This window comes from Pan paniscus, chromosome 13 (genome assembly GCF_029289425.2).
Source record: "Pan paniscus chromosome 13, NHGRI_mPanPan1-v2.0_pri, whole genome shotgun sequence".
Classification (NCBI taxonomy): Eukaryota; Metazoa; Chordata; class Mammalia; order Primates; family Hominidae; genus Pan; species Pan paniscus.
In genome coordinates this window covers 132,060,117-132,085,205 of record NC_073262.2, presented here as the reverse complement: position 1 = coordinate 132,085,205, position 25,089 = coordinate 132,060,117, and the positions used below count along the sequence as shown (strand labels likewise).

The 25,089-nt window shown below is 39.5% G+C and overlaps 1 protein-coding gene across 2 annotated transcripts in view; it reads left to right on the top strand.

Annotated features, from left to right (window-relative positions):
• DNER (delta/notch like EGF repeat containing) overlaps positions 1 to 25,089 on the top strand; it is a 358,840-nt gene that overhangs the window by 252,527 nt on the left and 81,224 nt on the right. For both annotated transcript variants that reach the window (XM_034955317.3, XM_034955316.3), the window contains exon 8: positions 16,338 to 16,562. In XM_034955317.3, the coding sequence (XP_034811208.2) occupies positions 16,338 to 16,562 (225 nt within the window). The remainder of the gene's footprint in view (positions 1 to 16,337; positions 16,563 to 25,089) is intronic.

Here is a 25,089-nt window from a genome sequence, read left to right as displayed (position 1 = left end):
ACTAATATTTCTCCTTTCATATTCCCTCATTGTAATTTCCAAAACCTCATCCATATTTGTCAATTTGCTCTTCCTAACTATATTGTGTTGCAAATCTGTTGGAATATGTTCTCTATTACACCGTTCATTTAATCCACTCAATTTATTCCACAAACATTTACTGCACACTTCCCATAGCTCAGACACTGTGCTGGATGCCAAGGCACAATGGTGAGAGGAAAGAACCTGGCTCCTCCTCCAGGAAGCCTGTGGTCTTATTCTGGGTGGGAAACAGGTGATAAACAGGGAAACCAATACACACCTGTTTCATTGCAAATAAAAAGTGCTATGAAAGGGGTGAGCAGGGTACTGTGATACTGAATAAGAAAGGGATATGTACCTAGGATGAGGCGATCAGGAGAGACCTGCTTGTCTAACACTTATGTCAAAAATTAAGACATAAGGAGGAGTCAACTCTGTAAGCAGGTAGGAGCAGCAGCTTCTGGACAGTGGAAATGGCATGTGGCAAGGATCGAGGTGAGGAATGGCTTGTTATTTCTGGAAACTGAATGGAGGCCAGTGGGGCCAGCTTCTGAAGCATGTGGCGTAAGACTGGTGAGCTACGCTTAGAGCCCACAGGACTTGTAGCCTATGGAAAGGAGGTCAAATTTTATTCTAGGAATTACTGGAAGTCATGATAATATTAACATTTTAAGAAAATGATTATTGCTGTTTGGAGAATTGGTTGTAGGGGTAAGATGGACAGGGAATCTTATAAGAGAAAACTATTATAATGGGAGCGAAATATTAATAGTTGTATCTTTGGCTAGGACGGTAGCAGCCAAGTTGCAAGAAAGTGTTTGGGTTCATGATGTATTTTGGAGATAGTGTCTGTAAGATCCCCTAATTGGATGGATATGGGGGTTCAGAGAAGAAAAACAATCAGGTATGACTCCTAGGTTTCTGACTGGAACCATTTTCCCAGGCGATGGAATGCTGAGTTGAGTTTAAAACGCCTATACACATCATTTCTTTGATGTGAATTGTCTTTACCCTGTCAGCAAAAAATGCCAGTGTCACTTTATTCTGTATTTTCCTTTAGTATTGCAAAAATTTCTGACACCTCTATTGCTTTCTGACAATACATAGAGTGACTTCATTGTCTTGCAATTTACAATCTTCCAGAAATGTTTTCTTTTGGTCTTAAATATCTGATTCCATAATGGGTGTATCTCAAGGGTATTGATTTCTTTCTACTTACGTAATAAATAATTCAGCAGTAATGTTCACTTTAATATTGGTTCAAACACAAAATTTGAAGGAAAGTCAACTAGCTAAATTACTTTTTTTGCATTCCTCTTCAGTAGGTTTCTTTTGTAATTCTATTTTGTTTATTTTCCATTGTAATTCTTTAATCTTTCATCCTTTTCTAAACTTTCCCCTTGTTTTAAAATCAGTTGTTTTAAATCTCTTGGCTCCTGCCATTGTTTCCATCTGTTTGAAATAGACCTTTTCTCTGGAGCTCTTGTGTTTTCTTTCCAAGATTTCCTTATGTCCATCATCTTTGGTCTATATCATTTGAATTACACTATTGCACACCAGAAATATCACTATGTTCATCTTTCTGCTTGCACTTTTTGGCTACCATCACCAAATAGTTTTTCATTTTCTACTCTTCAAGGAAGATTGTAAATCCAAATATATTTGCTTATTAGCTTCCAGTTAGGACTGTATATTATTCCTCTGTTATAGCATATTAATCCTTTAGTCATTTCATAAATACTACTATTATTTTTATTTTTGTTACATTATTCTACATAGCAGTATTGTATTTGTTCTCCTATCTGTAGTTTTTCATATTTTGGAGGTTAAATGTGTCCATGAATGTGCTTGAACCCAGGAATGTTAAATTTCCTTTTCCAATTCTCTACCCTTTGCCACCATAACTAATTTAATTTGCATATTCTGTAAGGGGAATTTTAAAAAACACTTACCTTGAGAGATCATTATTACTAGATTGACCAGTCAAAGCTCTTAAAGAGCCGTGCTAATAAAAAGAGAAACTTTACCAAAGGCTAGCTCAAATAATTTCTTTTAGAGTTATAACATTATGTAGGAACACAACAATGCAGAGAGGTTCCTAGGTCTGGAGATTGAATTGAAAACTATATATAATGTATGTCTGTATATTTATATTGAGAGAGAAGGGAAGAAAGGAGAAAATAGAGTGAATGAGAATATTGCTTTATTTTTAGAATTTTGGGGGGAAGATGAAATCTATTCTGACCGTCTCAGCCACAGATGACCCAAGGCCTTTTCCACCTTGTGTTGTAAAATGTCTTTTTACTAGCACTCATCCTACTGCCCTACACTCTGTAACTCCAACACAGGGATGTGTTTACTCATCTTTGCTTTAGCTTTGACTCACAGACTTCTATATTTCTACAAGAGGGAATCAGACTCACATAGTTCTGTATCTGAGTTTGGGATCACTTACACAGGTGCTTCTTCTGAATATACATTGTTTCACATGTGGTCTCTGTTAAACTTTGAAACTATGTTTGTAACATTTGACCTTCTTGTGATCACTATCAGGTTTACAAGCTAGTTTTGACTCAAAATTTCAAAATATATCCATCAACAAACCTGTAACATGCATTGTAGCTAAGAGCCACCAATCAACCAACGTCTGGTCTCCATCAGCAGATTAGTAGGCTATGCCTGCATCTTGAATATTAAAAACTAATATTCAAATTTGATGGCTATAATTTTTGTTCTGAAAATTTATAATGTCATCAGATGTTTCTTATTGTGTTAGATTTTATAAATTACCAGTGTAAGAACTGGTTGCCTTGTGCAATATGGCTTTAGGTTTGTATTTAAAACCAATCAGCTCTAAAAAAAAACAACAATTTATATATTTCATATATAATTTTTGTATATTGACTTTGTATGCTGATAGTTTTTAAAAAGCTCTCAACATTACACATTGGCTTGTAATAGTTTTTAAAAAGCTCTCAACGTTACACATTGGCTTGTAACACCAAAACATTCATGATTTTCTCTTAAAGTTTCTTACATAAATATCTTGGCTCTTAATTTGATATCTGAATTATTTTAAGAGTTCTGATTTTATAAGGAGTTGGTAGCACATGTTTATTCCTTAGGACTCAAATTTCATAATTTTTTTTTTTTTTTTTTTGAGACGGGGTCTCACTCTATCACCCAGGCTGGAGTGCAGTGGTGTGATCTCTGCTCACTGCAAGCTCCGCCTCCCAGGTTCACGCCATTCTCCTGCCTCAGCCTCCCGAGTAGCTGGGACTACAGGCGCCCCCCCACCACGCCCAGCTAATTTTTTGTATGTTTAGTACAGACGGGGGTTTCACCGTGTTAGCCAGGATGGTCTCGATTTTCTGACCTTGTGATCCACCTGCCTCGGCCTCCCAAAGTGGTGGGATTACAGGTGTGAGCCACTGTGCCTGGCCCATAATTATTTTTAAAAATATCCTCCATGTGATACTTGAAATACAGAGAGCCAATAGGCAAATCCGGCTCAGGACATTTATGCAAATATACAGAGTTCAAAATTTGTAATTGCTAAGTACAAAGCTGTCATATTACAGAATTTATAACAGTTTTCAAAGCTGTCAAATTACAGAATTTATAACAGTTATGGGTTTAACATTACATAATTTCTTTCTTTCATTTTTTTTTTTTTTTTTTTTTTTTTTTTTTTTTTTTTTTTGAGATGGAGTCTCGCTCTGTCGCCCAGGCTGGAGTGCAGTGGCACAATCTCTGCTCACTGCAAGCTTTGCCTCCCGGGTTCACGCCATTCTCCTGCCTCAGCATCCCGAGTAGCTGGGACTACAGGCGTCCGCCACCACGCCTGGCTAATTTTTTGTATTTTTAGTAGAGACGGGATTTCACCGTGTTAGCCAGGATGGTCTCGATCTCCTGACCTCGTGATCCACCCGCCTCGGCCTCCCAAAGTGCTGGGATTACAGGCGTAAGCCACTGTGCCCGGCCTTTTTTTTTTTGTTTTGAGATGGGGTTTTACTATGTTGCCCAGGCTGGTCTTGAACTCCTGCCTCAGCCTCCTGAGTAGCTGGAATTACAGGCACACACCACCATGCCCAGCTGATCTGAACATAATTTCGTATGCTAGCACGGCATTTTTGACTTGTCAAATGCTTTTACACAAACTCTCTTCTGAGAAGCAGCAAATAGATTGGGGCTTAAGAGCACAGATTTGGAGTCAGACAAACCTGATTGAATGTTATTTTTCCCAGTTACTAGATGAGTGTTCCTAGGTTAGTTCCCTAAAGCGAAGTCTCTGAACCTTCGTCTGTAAAAAGTAGATGGTGGTAGACCCTACCTGAGCCAGTGGTTGTGATAAGTAAGAAAGAATACATACCAATTGCTCAGCATAATGTCCCGTATATAGTAAGAACTCAATAAAAATTTTCTATTACTTTTAACACAACAATTTCTCTTCTTTCTTCTTCTATTTCTACTAATACAACTATAATTACTGGATGCATACAGCTATTCTATTATCTCCATTTCAACAAATAAGATAACAGACATATAAGAGATGTATAAAACATAAGAGCTACTTACTTGATTGTGCTGACATAATTTATCAATTAGAATTTGATTTAGTTATGAACAATAGGCATCCCCAAATAATTAGTACTGCAGTAAATCAATTTGAATAGAACTTAAATATTAACAATAGTGAGACTTCCAACCCATCAGTGTGGTATATGGCTTCATTTATTTGGGTATTTTTAATTTCTTCAAGTAATGTTTTATAGTTTTCAGTGTGGACATCTTGCATATCTTTTGTTAAATTTAATCCTATTTTATGCTTTTTGATAATATTATAAATGCCAGTAAAACATTTTTTAATTTCCAGTTGCTTATTACTAGTGTATAGAAACACTATTGATTTTTGTATATTGACTTTGTGTGCTGACAGTTTGCTAAATTTACCTATTAGTTCCCCAGATTTTTATTTTAGATTTCTTTGGATTTTCTTTGTATAAAATCGTAGATTGGTGAATAATAAGTCTTATTTTCCTTTCTACACTTTATGTTTCTTATTTCTTTTACTTTTTTTTTGCATATATGGAACCTCCAGTAAAATATTGAATGTAAATGCTGAGGGTAGACATCCTTGCTTTGCTCTCTATCTTAGGGAGAAAATATTTATTATTTCATCATTAAGTGTGATATTAGCCATAGTTTTTTTTTTGTATATACCCTAAAAGATACAGCAAGTGTTACCTTCTATTTTAGTTTGCTGAGAGTTTTTCTTTCTTCTTAAAAATGATGAATGCATATTGAATTTTGCCAAATAATTTTTCTGTATCTATTAAAATGACTTATTTCATGTGCACATGAAAAGAATATGTTATTTAAATATTGTATAAACTAGCTCATTTTGTCAATTGATTCTGTCAGTTACTAAGAAAGGGCTTCTTCTCTGATAATTTCTGTTTCTCTTGCTAGCAGTTTTTCTTTCATGTATTTTGAAGCTCTCTTATTAGGCACCTACATATTTGGGATTCTTAAAGCTTCCTGTTGGATTACTCACTTTTTCATATTAAGTGTCCCTTTTTATGTCAGATAATGTTCTTAGTCTTGAAGTCTACCTTTTCTGATTTTAACAGAGAATACTAGTTTTCTTATGCTTTCTTTTTCACAATGTATCTTTCCCTATTCTTTTACTTTCCTTTTTTTTTTTTTTTTTTTTTTGAGATAGAGTCTTGCTCTGTCACCCAGGCTGGAGTGCAGTGGTGTGATCTCAGCTCACTGCAACCTCTGCCTCCTGGGTTTAAGCGATTCTCCTGCCTTAGCCGCCCCAGTAGCTGGGATTACAGGTGCACACCACCACACCCGGCTAATTTTTGTATTTTTAGTAGAGACAGGGTTTCACCACATTGGCCAGGCTGGTCTCGAACTCCTCACCTTGTGATCTGCCCACCTTGGCCTCCTGAAGTGCTGGGATTACAGGTGTGAGCCACCGCACCTGTCCTTACTTTCCATTTTTATGTGTCTTTATACTGGAGTGGGTTTCTTTTAGAGAGCACATAGTTAGATCTTTTTTTTTTTTTCCAAATAAAGTCTGACAATCTATGCCTTTTAATTGGGGTGTTAGTCTACTTATATTCATCATAACATTGATATGATTGGATCTAAGTCTACCTCATTGCTATTTATTTTCTATTTTTCTCATATGTTCTTTGTTTTATTCTATTCCTGCCCTCTGGTGGTGGGGGTGGGTGGGTAAATGGAATATTTAAAAAGATACTATTTTCTTAACTGGCTTTTTAGCTATACTGCTGGGTTTTTTGGCATGGGGTTTTTGTTGCGTCTGTTTTAGTTTTAGTGGCTGCTCTGGGAATTACAGTGTACACCCTTAATTTATGAGAGTCTACTTAGAATCAATATTTAATCACTTCATGCAAAATGTAAGAACCTAACGGTAGTAAAATTCTATTAACTTCCCTTATTATTTGTTCTCTTGTTATGTATATTCCTTCTATGTACGTTACAACATCATAATTCAATGTTCTTTTTGCTTTTAACCATTTTTAAAAGAAATTAAGAAAAAAATGAATATTTACTCCCCCAGACTGCCATTTCTAGGGCCCTTAATTTCTTCCTGTAGACTTGAGTTTCCACCTATTATTATTTCTATTCAGCTTAAATAACTTTCTTTAGTATTTTTGTAGTATGGCTAGATCTCCTGGCAACAAACTTTCTCAGCTGTTCTTTATCAGAAAATATCTTAATTAAACTTGATTACGAGAAGTTATTTTCCCTGAAACTAGAATTCTGTTTGACAAGTTTATTTTTCCAGTGCCTTAAAGATGTCATTTTGTTATCTTATGCTTCTGTAGATCTTGGTGACAAGTCATCTGTCAATCTTACTATTGCTTGATGTGTGTATCATGTCTTTTTTTTTTCTTTTTGGCTTCTTGTAATGTTTTCTCTCAATTTTTGGTTTTCAGCAGCTTGTCTGTGACATTCCTGTATATTTGATTTATTCTCCCTGGGGTTCACTGAGCATATTGTGTAGGGGTAGATGTTTTTCACCAAACTTAGGAAAAACTCGGTCATCATCTGTGTGGTCTAGATGGTAGGATGGATGAAGGGGGAAAATAGTGAAAGAGCAAAGGGTGCTTGCCAACTTCTTTCAAGGAATTTTCTATAGAAGTGACTTCAGGACATTTTCACTTGTGTCTGTTATTCAGAAGGTCATCACAGATGTACATGTAGCTGCAGAAGAGGCTGGTCCCTGTAGACATTATTCTATGTTGCCATGTGACCAGAAGTGTAAGTGGAGAGATGGATGTTAGGACAAAAAGTAGTTTCTGATACACATGGTCAGGAAGGGACAGAGGCCTGACAGACCCTGGAGCACCTGCCCTCTCATTCTTGGCCTTTCTGCTTGGTGTGGTTTAGATGTTTGTCCCCTTCAAATCTGATGTGGAAACGTAATTCCCAGTGTTGGAGGTGGGGCCTGGTGGGGGAGGTGTTTGGATCACGGGGATCCATCATGAGTGACTCAGTGCCATCCCCTTGGTTCGCACTCTGAGTTCACGTGACAGCTGGTTGTTTACAAGTGTGCGGCACCTCCTGCATTTCTCTCTTGCTCTTGCTCTCACCCTGTGATACGCCAGCTTTCCCTTTCACCTTCTGCCATGATTGTAAACTCCATGAGGCCCTCACTAGAAGCATATGCTGGCACCATGATTCCTGTACAGCCTGCAGAACCGTCAGCCAATTAAACCTCTTTTCTTTATAAATTACCCAGTCTCAGGTATCCCTTTGTAGTAATGCAAAAATGGACTAATATACTGCTATACCCCAGGTGTTGGGTGCCACAGCACAGAGTGCTGGTTAGGAGCTTGGACCTGAATCTGACTGCCTGGGTTCAAATCTCAAACCTGCCATTTACTAGCTGTGTAACTTTGGGCAAGTTACTTGATCTTTCTATCCCTATTTTCTCATCTGAAAATGGGGAAATGATAGTTCTTATCTCATAGGATTGATGTGAGAGTTAAATGACTTAGTATATTTAAAACCCTTGGAACAGTGCCTGGTACATACAAGTGTTTGCTATTAACAAACACAACTTCAGCAGATTGTCCTTTCGAGCCTGTACAGAGATGTTCTCAGGGACACTCCTACCTCCCACCTCTTGCCACGGCTGTCTGCCCTGGGACCCCACCTCTGTTCACCAGCATCACTGCATGGCCCAGTAACTGTTTGTGTGTTTAGAGAGCAGTATGTGAGCACCTCCCAATTCCAGAAATCTCCCTTTATAGACATCCAGGGTCATGACCCTGAGGGATTCATACAAATGTGAAAATGGATGGTATTCCACAGACTGACAGACAGGCCAGCTTCCTTTCTCTAACCACAAACTCTGAATATACAGGCAACTTGAGATTACCCCAGAACCACCGTTTAAAGGGAAAAGAATCCGACATTTATTGACCACATGTGTCACCTTACTTGACTTCATGGTAGGAGCCAACGCCATTTTGTAGGTAAGAAAATTGGAGAAAAAATGATTAAGCCTGAGGTCACACGGTAGTAAGAAGATTCAAACTTTGGTTTTCTGGCTCTGCATTCTTTGAATTATAAAACCTGTTCTTGCTTCTCTTAGGAAGGTCACTTAGAGGGTGGCTGAAGGAGATGTGAGTCATTTGTAAAAGGATGTCATATGAACAAGAAGATAATAGCTTAGGTGATAGAAGGAAATGGAGAATTTGCTCGTTAAAGCAATAGCATCTCAAAAGTGACTCAGCCTTTAAGTCTGGCATTCCTTTTCTAGCGGTCATTAATAATCATGTGAGCCAGGAAAATTATCTCATAATTGCTGTACCTCACATTCATCTCTTCAAAGTGTATTCAGATATACCTTGCATTCATTTTCTTTTTGCTTTGTCATTCTTTGTAACAGAAGAGCATTTTATACCCCACTTTCTTTTTTTAGACTGTATAATATGCCAAAAGTGTATTCTCTCCTCAGTATATACTGAGGTATGCTAGCAGACTCTGAAAATGTTATGTATTAGTTCCATTCTCACCCTGCATTATATTTTCTTGAATTGGTAAGAAAAAGCAAAATTTTAATGATAATAAAACACAGGATCCTTGATTTAATAGCAGTGGGCCTTTTTGATATTCAATTCTACAAGCATTTATTGATATCTCTTTAGTGAAATTTTCCACTTTCTTTTTTAGACTGGATAATATGCCAAAAGTGTATTCTCTCCTCAGTATGTATACTGAGGCACGCTAGCAGACTCTGAAAATATTAAGTATTAGTTCCATTCTCATCCTGCATTATATTTTCTTGAACTGATAAGAAAAAGCAAAATTTTAATAATAATAATAAAACACAGGATCCTTGATTCAACAGCAGTGGGACTTTTTGATATTCAATTCAGCAAACATTTATTGATCATCTCTTTAGTGAAATTTTCCTGTAGTGTATGATCAATTACTCTTTCAAGTCTGTTCCATAAAGCAAAGCAAAACAAAAATCTCCCTCTGGCCTGTATTCCCACATAGATACAATCCTGTAGCTTCTATTAATTTTATCAGTTAACTCTTGCTGCATGACAAACCACCCCCAAAATTTAGTGGTTAAAATGGCAGCCACTCATTTAGCTCATAGTCCTTGTACATTGCAATAGCAATTTGGGCAAGCTTAGCTGGTCACTGGCCACACTGATGGAGGTCAAGTGGTCTAGAATGGCCTCGGCTGTGCTAGCTTCCTTTGCTCCATGCCATCTCTCATCTTGCAGCAGGCTGGCTTGGGCTTGTTCATGTGATTTACAAGCAAGGTTCAGTGCCATTTTTTTCACATTCTCTCTTCCATTGTTTTCAGTGACACCTTTCTCTCCTGGTTTCTCTTCTTTCTTTCTTTTTTTTTTTTTTTAAATATATTTTATTCCTGACCAAAACCTGCAACTTCTTTCTTTCTTGAAACTTAGCTAGCTGTCTATTCATCCATCCGTCTGTCTGCCTGTCTGTCCATTTATCTGTCCCTGGTCAAATGCCTACCGTTTTCCAAGCTTCATGCTGAGCAACAGGGATACAAAGACATGTAAGTTACATTCCCTGATCTCAAGAAAATCAGAGACCACTTATGGAGGAGGCAGACAGGGTGGGGTAGGTGCTAGGAGAGAGTGAGATCTACAGAGAGCTGCAGAACAAGAGGAGAGGTCTCTCAATGAGACATGCTCTTGGTTTCCTCTTCTTTCTTGTGCTCACAAGAGTTACAGTTGTTCAGAGTTCCAGCCTTGAGCTTTCTTGTCTGTCTGTTCATTTGCCCCAAGTGGTGTCATGTATACCTATGATGAATCCAATTCCCATCCATGTGCATATGGCTCCCAGTCAACAGTCTAGTTCATACCTCTCTCCTGAGCACAAGTTCTGCATATTTAATGACTATTGAACAACTGCAAAAGCATCTCAACTCACTTTGCACAAAGCTGAACTCATAACCCTCCCCTAGCAGCCTCCTCCTGTATTTTCCACTGCATTTGATAACAACACTATCCACATTGTCCCCCCATCTGAAAACCTGGAAATTACATTATAATTATTGCTGCTTCTTATTAACACTTACAACTGGAGAGTCACTGTGCCAAGTGCTTTGCATAGATTTTTGCAGTTAAGCTTCATAATAAATGAAAATTGTAGGCATTAATATCTTTCTTTCATGGATACAAAAGCAGAAAGTCAGAGTGATTAAGTACTAGCCCAAAGTCCCACAGTTTAGTGGGCTGAGATGGTGTTTAAATCCAATTCCCCTTGGTTCAAAGCTCTTTAACATTAACTCACACAGAGAAGCCACATATACAGGGCCCATACATATGCTTTATTTGCTGGAGAAATTATTTATCAACAGTTTAAAATGACAAGGCTTGACTGGGTGTGGTGGCTCACGCCTGTAATCCCAGCACTTTGGGAGGCTGAGGCGAGTGGATCACTTGAGGTCCACTTGAGGTTCAAGACCAGCCTGGCCAACATGGTGAAACCCCGTCTCTACTAAAAATACAAAAATTAGCTGGGCGTGGTGGCAAGTGCCTGTAGTCCCAGTTACTTGGGAGGCTGAGGCTAGAGAATGGCTTGAATCCAGGAGGCAGAGGTTGCAGTGAGCCGAGATCACGTCACTGCACTTCAGCCTGGGCTACAGAGCAAGACTCCATCTCAAAAAATAAATAAATAAATAAATAAATAAAATAATAATAAAATAGACAAGGCTCAAACAAGAATTTGGATTTCGGACTTTTCTTGAACACTCAGAAGATGTGGTACCTGGCCCCATGTTTCGAATTGGCTGCAGGTTATGGCGGCCGTCTTTTTTGGAAGGGGCATGCTTTCTCCAGTTTGCCACAGACCCTGCCAGTCCCTATTGTATTACACCTGATCCACCCTCTGTATCAACATTATCTACCGGAGTCCTGCTGGCATTTGCATTTTTGACTCATGTTACATTGTGTCTCTGGGCTCTGTCGTCTCTTCCATTCTTCTACAGTCCAAGTGGTCCCTGAATTGATAATTTTACTTATAAAATCATGCTCTAATATATTTCACATTCTTTATGTTTATTGCTACAAATTGGCCCTCACAACCTCAATTATTCGAGTAAACAACTGGTTTCATGCTTCCGGTCTCAACCTCTTCTGATTCCCTCTCCACATTGCCTATAATTAGAGATATAAATAATGAAAATAGATGATATCCAGTAGCCTCAGAATGAAACGTAAGCTCCCAAGTGTAACATATAAGACCAGTCGTGACCTGGCCTGACCAGTGCTCTCATTATTATTCATTTTCCACACTTCTCTTCTTATTGAAATATTGGCTCTCTCCAAAGCCATGACCCTTTATGTCTCCTTGTTACCCATTTTTATTTCTACTTGGACGATTCTGTGTGGCTTATATTACTATTTATAACTGAGTATATTGACATAAAGCTAGAGTGATTGCCTTTCTAAAATTCACTTTTTCCTTTATTTTGACCTGATCAGTAAATCCTCTATTCTTTCACCAAGACACAAACAGGATAGAAACATAAGTCCTGGTTTTGCTTACACATCATAACATCTTAATTGGTTTGTCATTCACTTCTCTTCTGTGCAGTGTAGGAGACGTGTAAGCACTTGGCCTTGGTGTCCCAGCTCTGCCATATACTAGCTATTTAGACTTGAAAAGGTTACTTCACATTCTCATGTCACTGTTTTCACATTTGTAAGATAGGGCTATTATAGTTCTTACATCCTACTATAATAGTAAGATTGAATGAAATAATTCACCTAAAAGGTTAGAACCAGGTGATGCAAATCAGCCTCCAGTGGATGTTAGCTGTTGCTGTTATTTATTTATTTGTTTATTTATTTTTCGAGACAGAGTCTTGCTCTGTCACCCAGCCTGTAGTGCAGTGGCGCTATCTCGGCTCACTGCATCCTCCGCCTCCTGGGTTCAAGCGATTCTCCTGCCTCAGCCTCCCCAGTAGCTGGGATTACAGGCAGGCACCACCACGCCCGGCTAATTTTTGTATTTTTAGTAGAGACGGGATTTCACCATGTTGGCCAGGCTGGTCTTGGACTCCTGACCTCGTGATCCGCCTGCCTCAGTCTCCCAAAGTGCTAGGATTATAGGCATGAGCCATCACGCCTGGCCTGTTGCTGTTATTATTAGCATTTTTAATTCATTCATTCTTCCAGCCTTGGACTGGGAACCGTACTAGGAAGTTTGATATGTATTTTTTTCAGAACCCACAGTGACTTTGTAAAGAAAACAGTTTCAGCCCTGTTTTCCAGGTAGAGGCAGTGGAGGATGGGAGAAAGGGGGCCTTGCCATGGTCACTCAGACTGCTGGGGTGGTGAACACAGAATCAAACACAAGATCCTAATCATCGCTTCCCTGTCTCCTTATGCTCCCTATTTGTATGAGTCTTCTCAGGCTGCTGTGACCAAGGACTACAGGTTTAAACAACAGACATCTTTTTCTAGCTTTGGAGGCTGATAAGCAGTTCATCTACTTCTAGTTCTGGAGGCTGGAAGCTCAGGATCAAAGTGCTGGCAGGGTTGATTTTTTCTGAGGCCTCTCTCCTTGGCCTGCAGAGGGCCACCCTCTTGCTTCCTCCTCACAAGGTCTTTTCCTTTGCGCACAGGCATCTCTGGTGTCTTTTTCTGTGTCCTGCTCTCTGCTTATAAAGACACCAGTCAGATTGCATTAGGGCTCAACCTAACAACCTCAGTTTAACTGACTCACCTCTTTAAAGGCACTATCCCTGAAAAGCCACATTCTGAGGTATTGAGAGTTAGGGCTTCAAAATATGAATTTTACTCAACCAGAGAAAGCTAATTTTAAAAAATATGAATTTTGGAGGGACGCAATTTAACCCATGACATTGCTAATCCAATGCTTAACTATCAACCTCCACTGAGAACTATATTTAATATTAACTCTTCTACTGGGTTCTAGTAGTTCTAAGTAATTTTCATTTTTATGCTCCTAACGTAGGTATAAGCTTCTTGTTCCTGATTTTTCTTATCTTTGACCCTCCCTAGATATTCTTTCCATCAAGTTCTCACCCACCTAATCTCATAGAGTTTTCAAGGATACAGTTCCTATGATCATTTCTCTTCTCTGTGTTCTCAGCTAAAAGAGTTGACAGAGTTGACAGTTCTCAACTGTCACCTTCTGTCATCATTAGTTCAGTTCTTCTGGAGGAACAAAAATAATCAAAATGTCCTCTTAAATTTGATTTCTGTGCCCAGGCACGGTGGCTCACGCCTATAATCCCAGCACTTTGGGACGCCGAGGCAGGTGGATCACGAGGTCAGGAGTTCGAGACCAGCCTGACCAACATGGTAAAACCCCGTCTCAACTAAAAATACAAAAATTAGCCGGGCGTGGTGGTCTGCTCGTGTAATCACAGCTACTCAGGAGGCTGAGGCAGGAGAATCGCTTGACCTGAAGGCAGAGGTTGCAGTGAGCCGAGATTGTGCCATTGCACTCCAGCCTGGGCAACAGAGTGAGACTCTGTCTCAAAAAACAAAACAAAATAAAATAAAATAAAATAAATTGATTTCTATTTCTGAGCATTAACATTTATGATTTTCTGATTCACCTTGAGCTGCTGTTTTGGGCAAACTGGTACCCAGCCTTGGGTATGGAATTTATCATGAGCCTGAATTTCTTGTAAAGAAATCAGTGCATCCACAAGGTTAACCTAGAACCTGCACTGCTCCCCACTGGCCACCGCCCACCCCCACCATTTTTTTTTCCTCTCAAGTCGTAAGATGCAATCTTGGGTCACTATTTAACTAAATGCAAGCTGTGGGGTGGCTTGGTCAATTCATTTCTCAAAATTATTCCTTCATATTAAGAAAAAAATATTGAATGACTTTTAGTGTCATGCTTGAGCAAATCAAATGGGCCTTTTAATATTTTAAGCAGCTATGCTGCATTTTCTAGACAGATAAAAATTATTTTATTTTCTAAAATTAAAAGATTTGAGATATTAAATCCTATTTTTGAAATCATGTTAAATAGTGACGGTAACATATAGTACTGTCATATGTTGAAAAATGTTTAAGTATCTTCTTTGCAATCAGAGTAAAATGGAACATATCTCATGATGGGTAGAATTATATTCCACTTGAGGCTGCCAAGAAACTTTTTGGAGAATTCAAGTGTTATTAAAACTGATTGTATGGTACATTTTTAGTAGGATTTCTAAGATTTAAAAGCTACCAGGAATTTTATAAAATGCTGAATAGCATTGGATTTTTTTGGAGGATGATTTTATATTTCTATACTGCACAGAGAAATACCAAGTTGATTATGCCAATTTATGAGTGGTGCTTCACATAATTAAATCTGGGAGTTATTTTGGTTTGTTTACATATTAAATGTGTCCTTAACAACAACAAAAATTGTCAGTATTGCTAGGAGTTCTATAAGAAGATGAGTAAATAGAAACTTAAATGTAAACAGGAGACGTGTAATAGACTATTAGAATACAAACTATATGTGAGTGAAATTATTTAACTTTTATTTCTAAAATTTGAATAATATTTAATTTTCAAACTGCTCTTAAAGTATTGAAAGAAGTATAGTTTTATGGAAAGCATTGTTAAACATATATATCTACACGTATGCACAGATGTAGAGACCCACACATATGCGCATGTATAATTTTTTAACAAGAAATACTGAATCAGATACACAGGAAACAAGATACAAATCACCTACACGTAACCATATTTAAAAGAAAAAGTTAACAGCCTTACATAATTTTATATAAAATAAAATTTTATTTAAGTGTACAATTTATACATTATAAAATTCATTCATTTGAAAGTACAGTTCAAAGCATATTAGTAAATTTACAGAGTTGTGCAGCTATCACCACAATCCAAGTTTAAAACATTTCCATCCACCCCAGTGGACTCCTCATGTCCATTTGCAGTGAACTCCTCTTTCCGGCCCAGCCATAGGCAACCATTTATCTACTTTCTGTATCTACAGATTTGCTTTTCCTGCACATTTCTTACAAATGGGATTATACAATATGTAGTATTTCGTGCCTAGCTTCTTTTACTTAGCATAATGCTTTTGACATTCATTCATGTCATACGATGTGTCAGTATTTATTTATTTATTTTTATTGTTGAGTGGTATTTCATTGTGTGGGTAGATCACTTTTGTTTCTCTTACAACAATCAACTTTTTAAAAAGCATATATTCAAGAAACTGTTAACAGTGGCTGCTTGTAGAGAAGGGAATGAGAGACAAAGGGACAAGGATGAAAAAAAGACTTTTTCATTGTTTACTATTTGATATGGTTTTAATATTTGAATTCAGGATTATGTCATATCTATTAAAGCAAAATAAGAAATGTGTTCCCCATTAATATATACAAAATAAGAGGGGAGAGCCCTCTGCTGATCCAAATCCCATATTCCTTTAGGAAATTACCATTAATTTATTTTTGATATATTTCTAGAGTATACACACATGTTCATATATACATGTGTGCACATAAATATATTCATGTACACGTATGTATGTACTCCTAAACAGTCATATACCTTATATTTCAATAAAAATGGAATTGTGGGGCTTAATATTTTTAACCCTACATTACTAAAGGTGGGAAAAACAACCTACCTATCTTGTTGGGTTGTGACATATCTGGAAGCTGTGAATGAATTAATTGTTATGAATATACAGTGGAGCAGACTCAGTTGATTAGTTCTTATGTGCAAATGTGTTTCAATTTTTTCAAGCTCTCATGTGTTTTTTCACAGGATACTTCGGATCTGCTTGTGAAGAAAAGGTGGACCCCTGCGCCTCGTCTCCGTGCCAGAACAACGGCACCTGCTATGTGGACGGGGTACACTTTACCTGCAGCTGCAGCCCGGGCTTCACAGGGCCGACCTGTGCCCAGCTTATTGACTTCTGTGCCCTCAGCCCCTGTGCTCATGGCACGTGCCGCAGCGTGGGCACCAGCTACAAATGCCTCTGTGATCCAGGTGGGTACCGCCCCTACACAGTACATCTTCCTTTTCTCAATCTCAAACCAATCTCAAAAGACCATTACTTTTTCTTTTGCATCTTGGTATACTTGTAAATAAAGGTGGTATACTTACTGGTATGCTTGTAAGTAAGTATACTTACTGATATACTTGTGAATAAAAGTGAATTCCACTCATTTATGACACACTTTCTTTTTTAGATTTACTCTTGGCAGGGTTAAAAAAATACTCTTTCATCATTTCATGATCAACTCACATTCATTGCAGAAAAAACAAGCAAAATAAAGAAAATTGAAAACAGGCTTAATCTCATCACAGGCTAAGCATTTTTAACAATTTACTGTAAGTCACTGCAGAACTTTCACTGTGTTGTGTATCTTTTACTATCGTGTGCTTAAGTTAACAGAATATCTTCTTTCATCTTAACGTGCATGAAAAGCACAGTGCAGTACATTCAGAGTTGTGTCATCTATTACCATTGTTACTCGATGCACATTATGTTATATCACTGGCTCCCTATGTAAGAATTTAAAAATTTTACCATTTAATTTCCAAATGCCTTCTGCATTTGCATTACAGATTTTTAATTATGGAGGTTTTGATACCTAGAAGTGAGTGATTACTAGTCAAAATTTTGTGTGTGCACAACCCACTAGTGTAGTCAGAAAGGAATGCACGGGGGCAGCCCTTTCCTCTCGTTTCTATTCTGTGCATGTCTCCATCCTTACACAAGCCGGCTCTTTAGGAAGCTTCCCAGCACAATGAATCCCCACACATCTCCCTGGCCAGTCAGTATGGCTGGCCAGTATCTGGTTTTGCTTGACGCTGGCTTTGCTGGTGCAATGGCCTCTAGCTGGAATGCGTGTTCCCCATTACCCCACCTCACTGTACAAACTTCTACTTCTGGGGCTGACTCAGTTTCCCTTCCTCTGGGTTCCGACAGTCACCTACAATATCACTTTTGTGGTCTTGGAAACAGAACATTAATTATCCTTGTATGTGTCTCTCTCCTCCTTAGGGCTGGGAGGAACTGTGTTTTATTAATAGCTTTTGTATCAGCAGCAATCACCCTAAGCCACTATTTAGTGAGCACTGATCTTTCTAGATTCTGAGCTGGGTGCTTCACATCTCTGGTCTTTTTAGTGTCACATTTACACCAAGGTTTGAAATGCCTCTAGAGGTTCAGTCATGTGCCTGTGGCTACACACCCAGAACGGGGGCTGAGCCCAGATTCTAATGCAAGTGTCCCTGGTTTTGCTGCTCCCGTGCCTGGCCTGGAACTTCCAAAGGGCATGTCTCATACTCACGAATAACTCAAAAAGTTACTGAGAAATTCAATTTGGCACTTGAATGGTGTTGAAAAGCCTTTTTTCACATAGACTCTTAATTCCCCGATTTTCTAAGCAACTGATATTTTGCCAAGTGCCTCTTTCCTCTCTGCTCTGAAATTCAGAGGGAATAGGGCTGCTTAATCTGCTTTGTAACAATGTTAGTAGTTAGGATTCTCCGGAGAAACAGGAGACAGAGAGCGAGGAGAGAGAGAGATTTATTTTAAGTAACTGGCTCATGCCATTGTGTGGACTCACAAGTCCAAAATCCGTAGGGAAGCTGGCAGGCTGGAAACTCAGGCGAGGTTTCTGTGTTGTGTTTTGAGCTGAATTATTTCTTCTTTGGGAAACCTCAGTCTTTGTCCTTAAGGTCCTCAGCTGTTTGGATGCAGCCCACCCACATTCTGGAGAGTCATCTGCTTCATTCAAAGTCTGCTGATTTAAACGTTAATCTCATCTAAAACATACCTTCATACCAACATCTAGACTAGTGTTTGAGCGAGTGTCTAAGAACCATGGCCTAGCCAAGTTGACACCCGAAATGAACTATCACAGTAACATTGTTGGATCTCATAAACCTTGAAGTGAAACAGTTTCTCCACTATGTTTGACATGAGGATATTTTTCTTGGTTGACCTCCATGCTCTCCTTCAGAGCCAGGGTGGAGATAGGAATAGCTGCCCCTCAGAGGGTCCAGTGTTCTTCCATGTGGATTCGGGCTCACGTGCTGTGAGCTGCGTGTGCCGCGGGAGGAGGCAGTGTGGCGCTGGCCCTTACCTATTGGGAATGTGGATCACTGAGGCAATTTGTGTTTGCAAACTAAACAAGCTGCAATTGTGCTGGAAGAACAGAGGCTTACTCACGTACTGACTCACGAGCACGCTGTTCCCAGCTCTGCTCTGGATGTCGTAACCCATGTGAAAATACCCCTCAGCAGCATTCTGAACAAAAACTTCCTTAATACTTGATTACCTGTCTCCTGAGAGTTCCGTTCTCTCTGTGAAGCCCCACAAAGAAGAATTAAATATTGTAAGACCAGAAAACAACTTTATTTTCTCCTCCCTTTCTCCTCTGACTTCTTTTCTTAATTATATCAAACTTTTTCTTTTTTAAAATTTTTTTGAGATGGAGTTTTGCTCTCGTTGCCCAGGCTTCAACCTCTGCCTCCCGGGTTCAAGCGATTCTCCTGCCTCAGTCTCCCAAGTAGCTGGGATTACAGGCTCCCACCACCACACCCTGCTAATTTTTGTATGTTTACTAGAGACAGGGTTGCACCATGTTGTCCAGGCAGGTCTTGAACTCCTGACCTCAGGTTATCTGCCTGCCTCGGCCTCCCACAGTGCTGGGATTACAGGCCTGAGCCACCATGCCTGACCCAAACTTTTTCTTATAGTTAGTTGATTTCTAAAACTTAAAATTGAAGGGAGTTAGAGATAAATAATGTTTTTTAATAATACCAAATAGAGTTTTTCAACACGTGTGAGGCAACCAAATAGAAAATATACAGCCCGATGTTTCTCTTTCCACATTGGGAGAGGCAGCCGAGAGTGGTAGAAAGGACCTCTCTAACATCCTCGCTTACTGACTAAAACCATAGGAAATTTACAGGCATCTCAGGGACTCAGTTTTCCCCTCTATCAGAAAAGAGAGGAGAGTTATATGTCAGAGCATGAAATGAGAGGCAGGCAGCCCATTTCCTGGCATGGACTAGTGAAAGCTCTTCTTTCTTTCTGTCCGTGGAGATTCCAGCAGGATTCTCGAGCTATGCGGGGGTGAAATCACTCCTGTTTAAGTTCCACTTTCCTTCCGTCTATTCTCTGCTAAAACATTCATGCCCACTTGGAGCATTTGACTTAATAATTGTCTGTGGTCCAGCAGTAGCCCCTGAATAGCCTTGAAAAGCCTGAAGACGTGTGCATTCTGTTCGTGGAATGAACATGATCCCTTCATTTGTTCAGCAGTCTCAAAGCAGAGCCTTGTAATCGTGACAGGGCCCTCTTGTTGAACCTGGGAGCTGAAACTGCCTTCAGAGGGGATGTTTCTTCAGATTGTTAGGTGACTGTGTAAAATAAAAAAGCCATCTTAACACCAGGCAAGAACTTACATTTTAAGAGGTGAACATGACAAGTCTGTGAATGTGAAATTTCTCGTCTTCATCTTTTGGAGCATGTAATTGCTTCACCACCAGTTTGCATAATGGAAGAATCTCACGAGAATAGGTGAAATTGGGCATCTAGCTATGGAGCAGCAAGGCTGATCTTCTCTACAGAGAGCAAACGGATCTCATTTCATAAAATGGCAGCAGATTGAAGTCATGTCAGGTTGATAATTAGTTCCCATCTGACAAAATGCCATTTTGATTACTGCAAATCAGATTTGCCGGGTGTTTTATTTTCCAACTTCGTTTGTAGCTTATCGGGCTAGGGATTTCTGATGGGATTTTAAGATTAAATAATAAAATGTCAGCACTGAGTAATTACTGAAATGTTATCTTCCAGTGACAGTGTTAAGTGATAGGCTACCCGTTCTCTTAAAAATTGCAAATTGAAATCGGCTGAAGAAAGTGAGAACTTGGAGCTGCTACAAACAGGATGAGGTGGAACTCGCTTGGGTGGGGGTGCCATTTCTCCTGCAGGTGGGAGCCACGGTATTGCTTGTGTTCTCAATACAATGGTGGCCTCTGCAGATAATAGCTGTACATGACCGGTATTGGAAGGAGTCCCTGGCAGGAAGGAAGATAGTTTGCACTTGAGTTATTACTCTAAACTTGTGGAATTGAATTAACCCTGCCATTATAGAATGTGCCTCACATATTACTATTGAAGGAATTTAAGGGACAGGGCATTGGAGATTTTTACGTGGAAATATGTTTATAATTTTTTTTAACAAGCAAGATCTAAGATGCTCATCATTTCAACTGCAGTTGAAATCCCAGACTAGACATGGCACAGTTGCCAACCAAGTTCCTCTGCCCATTCTTCTTCACCAAAGGGCTGGTAACTCAATTAGATCATCCAGATATATAATAGGCTGTAAACCAAAGGAAATGTAGACTTTTTCCAAGTGAAATTTTTTGAAAGAAAATTATATTTGTAAGGATTTTAGGTGTAATTTTTTTTTTGTATTTTCTACATATGCCTTACATGTGAGCTGCATTTCTGGTCTGTATGTCCCGAAAGACATAGTTGACACTGCTCCTTCTGTTAAACTCAGACCTGAAAATATCAGTAGTCTGATAATATTTGCTGGAAACAGGATCAAGGATAAGACTTAATGGTCAGGATTTTAATAGCAATTGAACAGCAATAAAGAAATAAATATACCTGCAAAGGTTTGAAGACATTTAGCTCACTAAGGCCCATGTGCCTTTACATTTTTGGATAAGTATAGTAAGTATAGTGGACAACTTTCATCTGTTATTAACCAGAAAAACTTTATCCAGTTTACCAGCATTTTTTTTTTTTTTAAGACAGAGCGTTGCTCTGTCGCCCAGGCTGGAGTGCAGTGGCACAGTCTCAGCTCACTGCAACCTCCGCCTCCCAGGTTCACACCATTCTCCTGCCTCAGCCTCCCTAGTAGCTGGGACTACAGGCACCCACCACCACACCCAGCTAATTTTTTGTATTTTTAGTAAAGATGGGGTTTCACTGTGTTAGCCAGGATGGTCTCCATCTCCTGACCTCTTGATCTGCCTGCCTTGGCCTCCCAAAGTGCTGGGATTACAGGCGCGAGCACTGCTCCCGGCCGATGAAGGCATTCTTATATTTAACATGCTGTAGGGGGTTTCTGATCTGCATATCACACTATTCTTGAGAGTTGTAGATTGTATAGAATATATTACCTTTTTCCCCCAGATCCTAATCCTGCCCTCATGTCCTTCCTTTTCTGTATTCCAAAATATGATGCCCACCTCACCATTGGGACCCCAAATGGAATCCTGATCACCCAGCTGCATCTGTAGCAAGGGGGAGTTTGCTTTACTCTTCATAATCTGTGCTCTGCTTTAGAGAATGTTTACATCTGTATATTGACATCATGATGATGCTGAGAACTGAGAAAAAGAAGAGCAGCCGCTGATGTCAGGAGCTTGCTTGGCACTTACAGGTAGACCTTGAGGTTGTTAGGAGCTGGTCTGATGCTTACAGCTGGGCCTTGATGTCTTCTGCTGGACTTAAGGACATCAACAATTCCACATAACACGGATATTGGATATGACCATTCAGAGGCTATGATAGAGTCAGGCAAAACAAGACCACTTTATAATTTTGTCCAATACAAAAACAAGGTCACCCTGCAACCCACAAAATACCAAGTATCCACTTTCTCTCAGTTCTTAGTGTCACATATGTAGAGTGACAGCTTCCTCTTTACCAAATACAGCATTGGTCTTGCTCTAGCCTTCCCATTCTTTAGATAAGAATTGCTCCTGCTTTCTGACAGCATCCAGCATTCACTCTAGAGTGAAATCTCCCCAAATAACCTAACCAGAGTTCAAATCCTATAATAAATCCCATCTAACACCTTCTAATTGAGACACTCCACGATTCCCATGGCGTGCAGTCTCTCTAACTGCAATGGGTAATAAACTCAACTTGTTCAACTACAGGTGTGTCCTTAGTAGTCTTTGGTTGAAGGGCATTGACAGAACTTAATTAATTAAAATGCTTGAAGTATTGAGGATGACAATTGATTGAATTTTTATATGAACAATAGTTCATATAAAATTCTGAACAATAGTTCGGAATTTCCAATGAGTTGGACACTGAAATATTGTTTGGATTTATACGTGGGGGAAGTGCTGGGTCATGGGGGAGGAGTTCAAAGAAGAGTGGATCCAGTTTGCTGCAGGATAAGATGCATTAGATGCAGCAATAGGTAGTAAGGCTGAAAATGCTCATGGGGACACATGTGGGGAGAATGTCGATGCTAAGGAGTTTGGATTATGAAGACTTGCAGACATTTGGCATTATTGGGTATATATGAACTGATATGTATTTTAGACAGATTATTCTCATAGTATTTGGCATATATTATGGTCAAAAAGAGATGAAAAGATAGAGATCTTCTAGCATGTACCAATAGAAATAAAGGCATGAACTTGTGTGTGGGAATGAAAGGATGGGTTAAACGTTTATGTGAGGATCGGGATCATCAGGGTTCAGTTGTCAGTTGGATGCGGGGAACAAGGGTGTGAATGGAGTCAAAGGACCCCTCTGGGTGATTCAGAGGAAATGGGAAATGTGCATAAGGACCCTCTTTAGGGCTTGGGTACAGCAGGCCGAGCAACATGGATGTGTCAGTAAATGGTTCTTACTTGGGGCTGGAATGTGGGAACAAGGCTGAAACCAGGGGAAAAAATATATAGAGAGTTCCCATTGTATGGATGCTAGAGAAAGTCATGGAAGCCATCAAGATAGGAGAGGGTAAGAGTGTAAAAAGAAAGGAGAAAAAATTGGAAGAGAGTTGCAGAGTTCTTGCTTTGAGGTTGGAGGTAGTAGTGGCCACAGGAGAGGGCAGAGGAGCCAGCAGTGAGTTGGGAGGTCGGGAGGTTGCAGGGTGAGGGCGGTATCCTGGGAGTCAGGGGAGGGAGGAGGATGAGAGGGCACTGCCCAGGGCATGAGGAGCTGAGTCAGGCTCCGCTAGACGTCCAGACGCTAAGGTACCTTTCCTAAGCATGCTTCCAAACTGTGGCCACAGCCGTTCTCCATCTTCATCTTGTTTGATTGTAAGTTGTGGGGGCATTCAGGTAGAATTCATGATGTTTGCCTTCTTTAGGCTTCTGACCTGAGAAATTAATACAAGGGGAGGAAGGACACTGCTGTTAAGCCAAGGGCACTTGCTGGTGGAGCATGAGATTTTTATGAGATTCCTGATATTACAAATCTATTCACAAGGCTGCTTTTTCACCTCACTTAAATTGGCTAATCCATATGTATGAAAACGTTAATGAACTGGTCTTTAATTGTAAGGGATTTCTGCTCCCACCACTCCCTGACTTTCCCTCAAAATTCAAATCGTTCAGAACTCATTCTTTGCTGCAGTAGTGTTGAAAAGGTGTGAGATTTGCCTACTAAAAATAGGAGTTAGCAGAGTCTGTGAGGACAGCAGAAATCATTTTACGTCATCTTGCCTGGAATGAAAGTTGCAAATGGCAGCTGGTAACAACTTAACGTCACTAACCTATGCATTTCTGAGGACAGCTCTTTTTGCAGCCCTGCCAGCACAGTATCAGAACATTCTCATCAAGCTTATGGCCCTGGAGGGTCAGATGGGGACCTCCCTACCACTATTTTGTAACAAAGCCATTGACTCTTATTATGTGGTTGAAAATTATTATGATCCAATCACTGTTTTCTTTCACTGTTGAGAATGTCTGTGAATCTGGATTTTAGAACTGAAATCCTGCATGCCTTGCCTTTCTTCCTTGGCTGGATGGAAAGGGGCCTGAGCTTAGCGTTGAGAAGAGCTGAATTTAAGTACCAGCTTTGCCTCCGAACAGCTGTGCCGTTGGCCTCTATCAGCATTACTTTTCTCTCCTTTAAAATGCAGACAAACATAACTGGCTTGTGAAGCTCAAATGAAATGATACAGATGGTCCTCCACCTTGAAATCTATAAAATGGTGGAGCATTAGCGCAGAATTGGATATTCCGTTACTCGGGAAAGACCACTGAGGACATTTTTACATTTGTGTTTTGATTCTTTTTATATGAGGTTCAAGGTTAGAGTTGGACTGGAGGTGAGATGAAATGGCCATAGTGGGCATTCTTGAATAATGGGTGCACATTCAACTTCTTGCAGGGTTAAGCGACTGCTTGCCTTGATGGTGGCTTTCTGTGACTCCGGTGATAACTATTTAAGTGCCAGATGCTGGACAAAGCTCTTTGATTGAATTGGCTTCTTGAATCCCCATAGTCCTTATGAAGTGGGACCCATGGTTGTTGTCATTTCTCTGCCCATGACAATACAGCCAGTTAAGGATGAAGCTGGGACTTGAACCCAGGCAATTGGGACCTGCTGGAGCCTCTGTTAGCTCAGAGTAAATAGCAAATGGGGTCAAAAGTGGCCTTGACTCACCAAGGGTAAATAACTGACTGAAAAATTTTTCTGTTTTTAAAAATTTGTATAAACTTATGAAGTGTAAGTATAATTTTGTTATATGCATAGATTGCATAGTGGTGAAATCAGGGCTTTTAG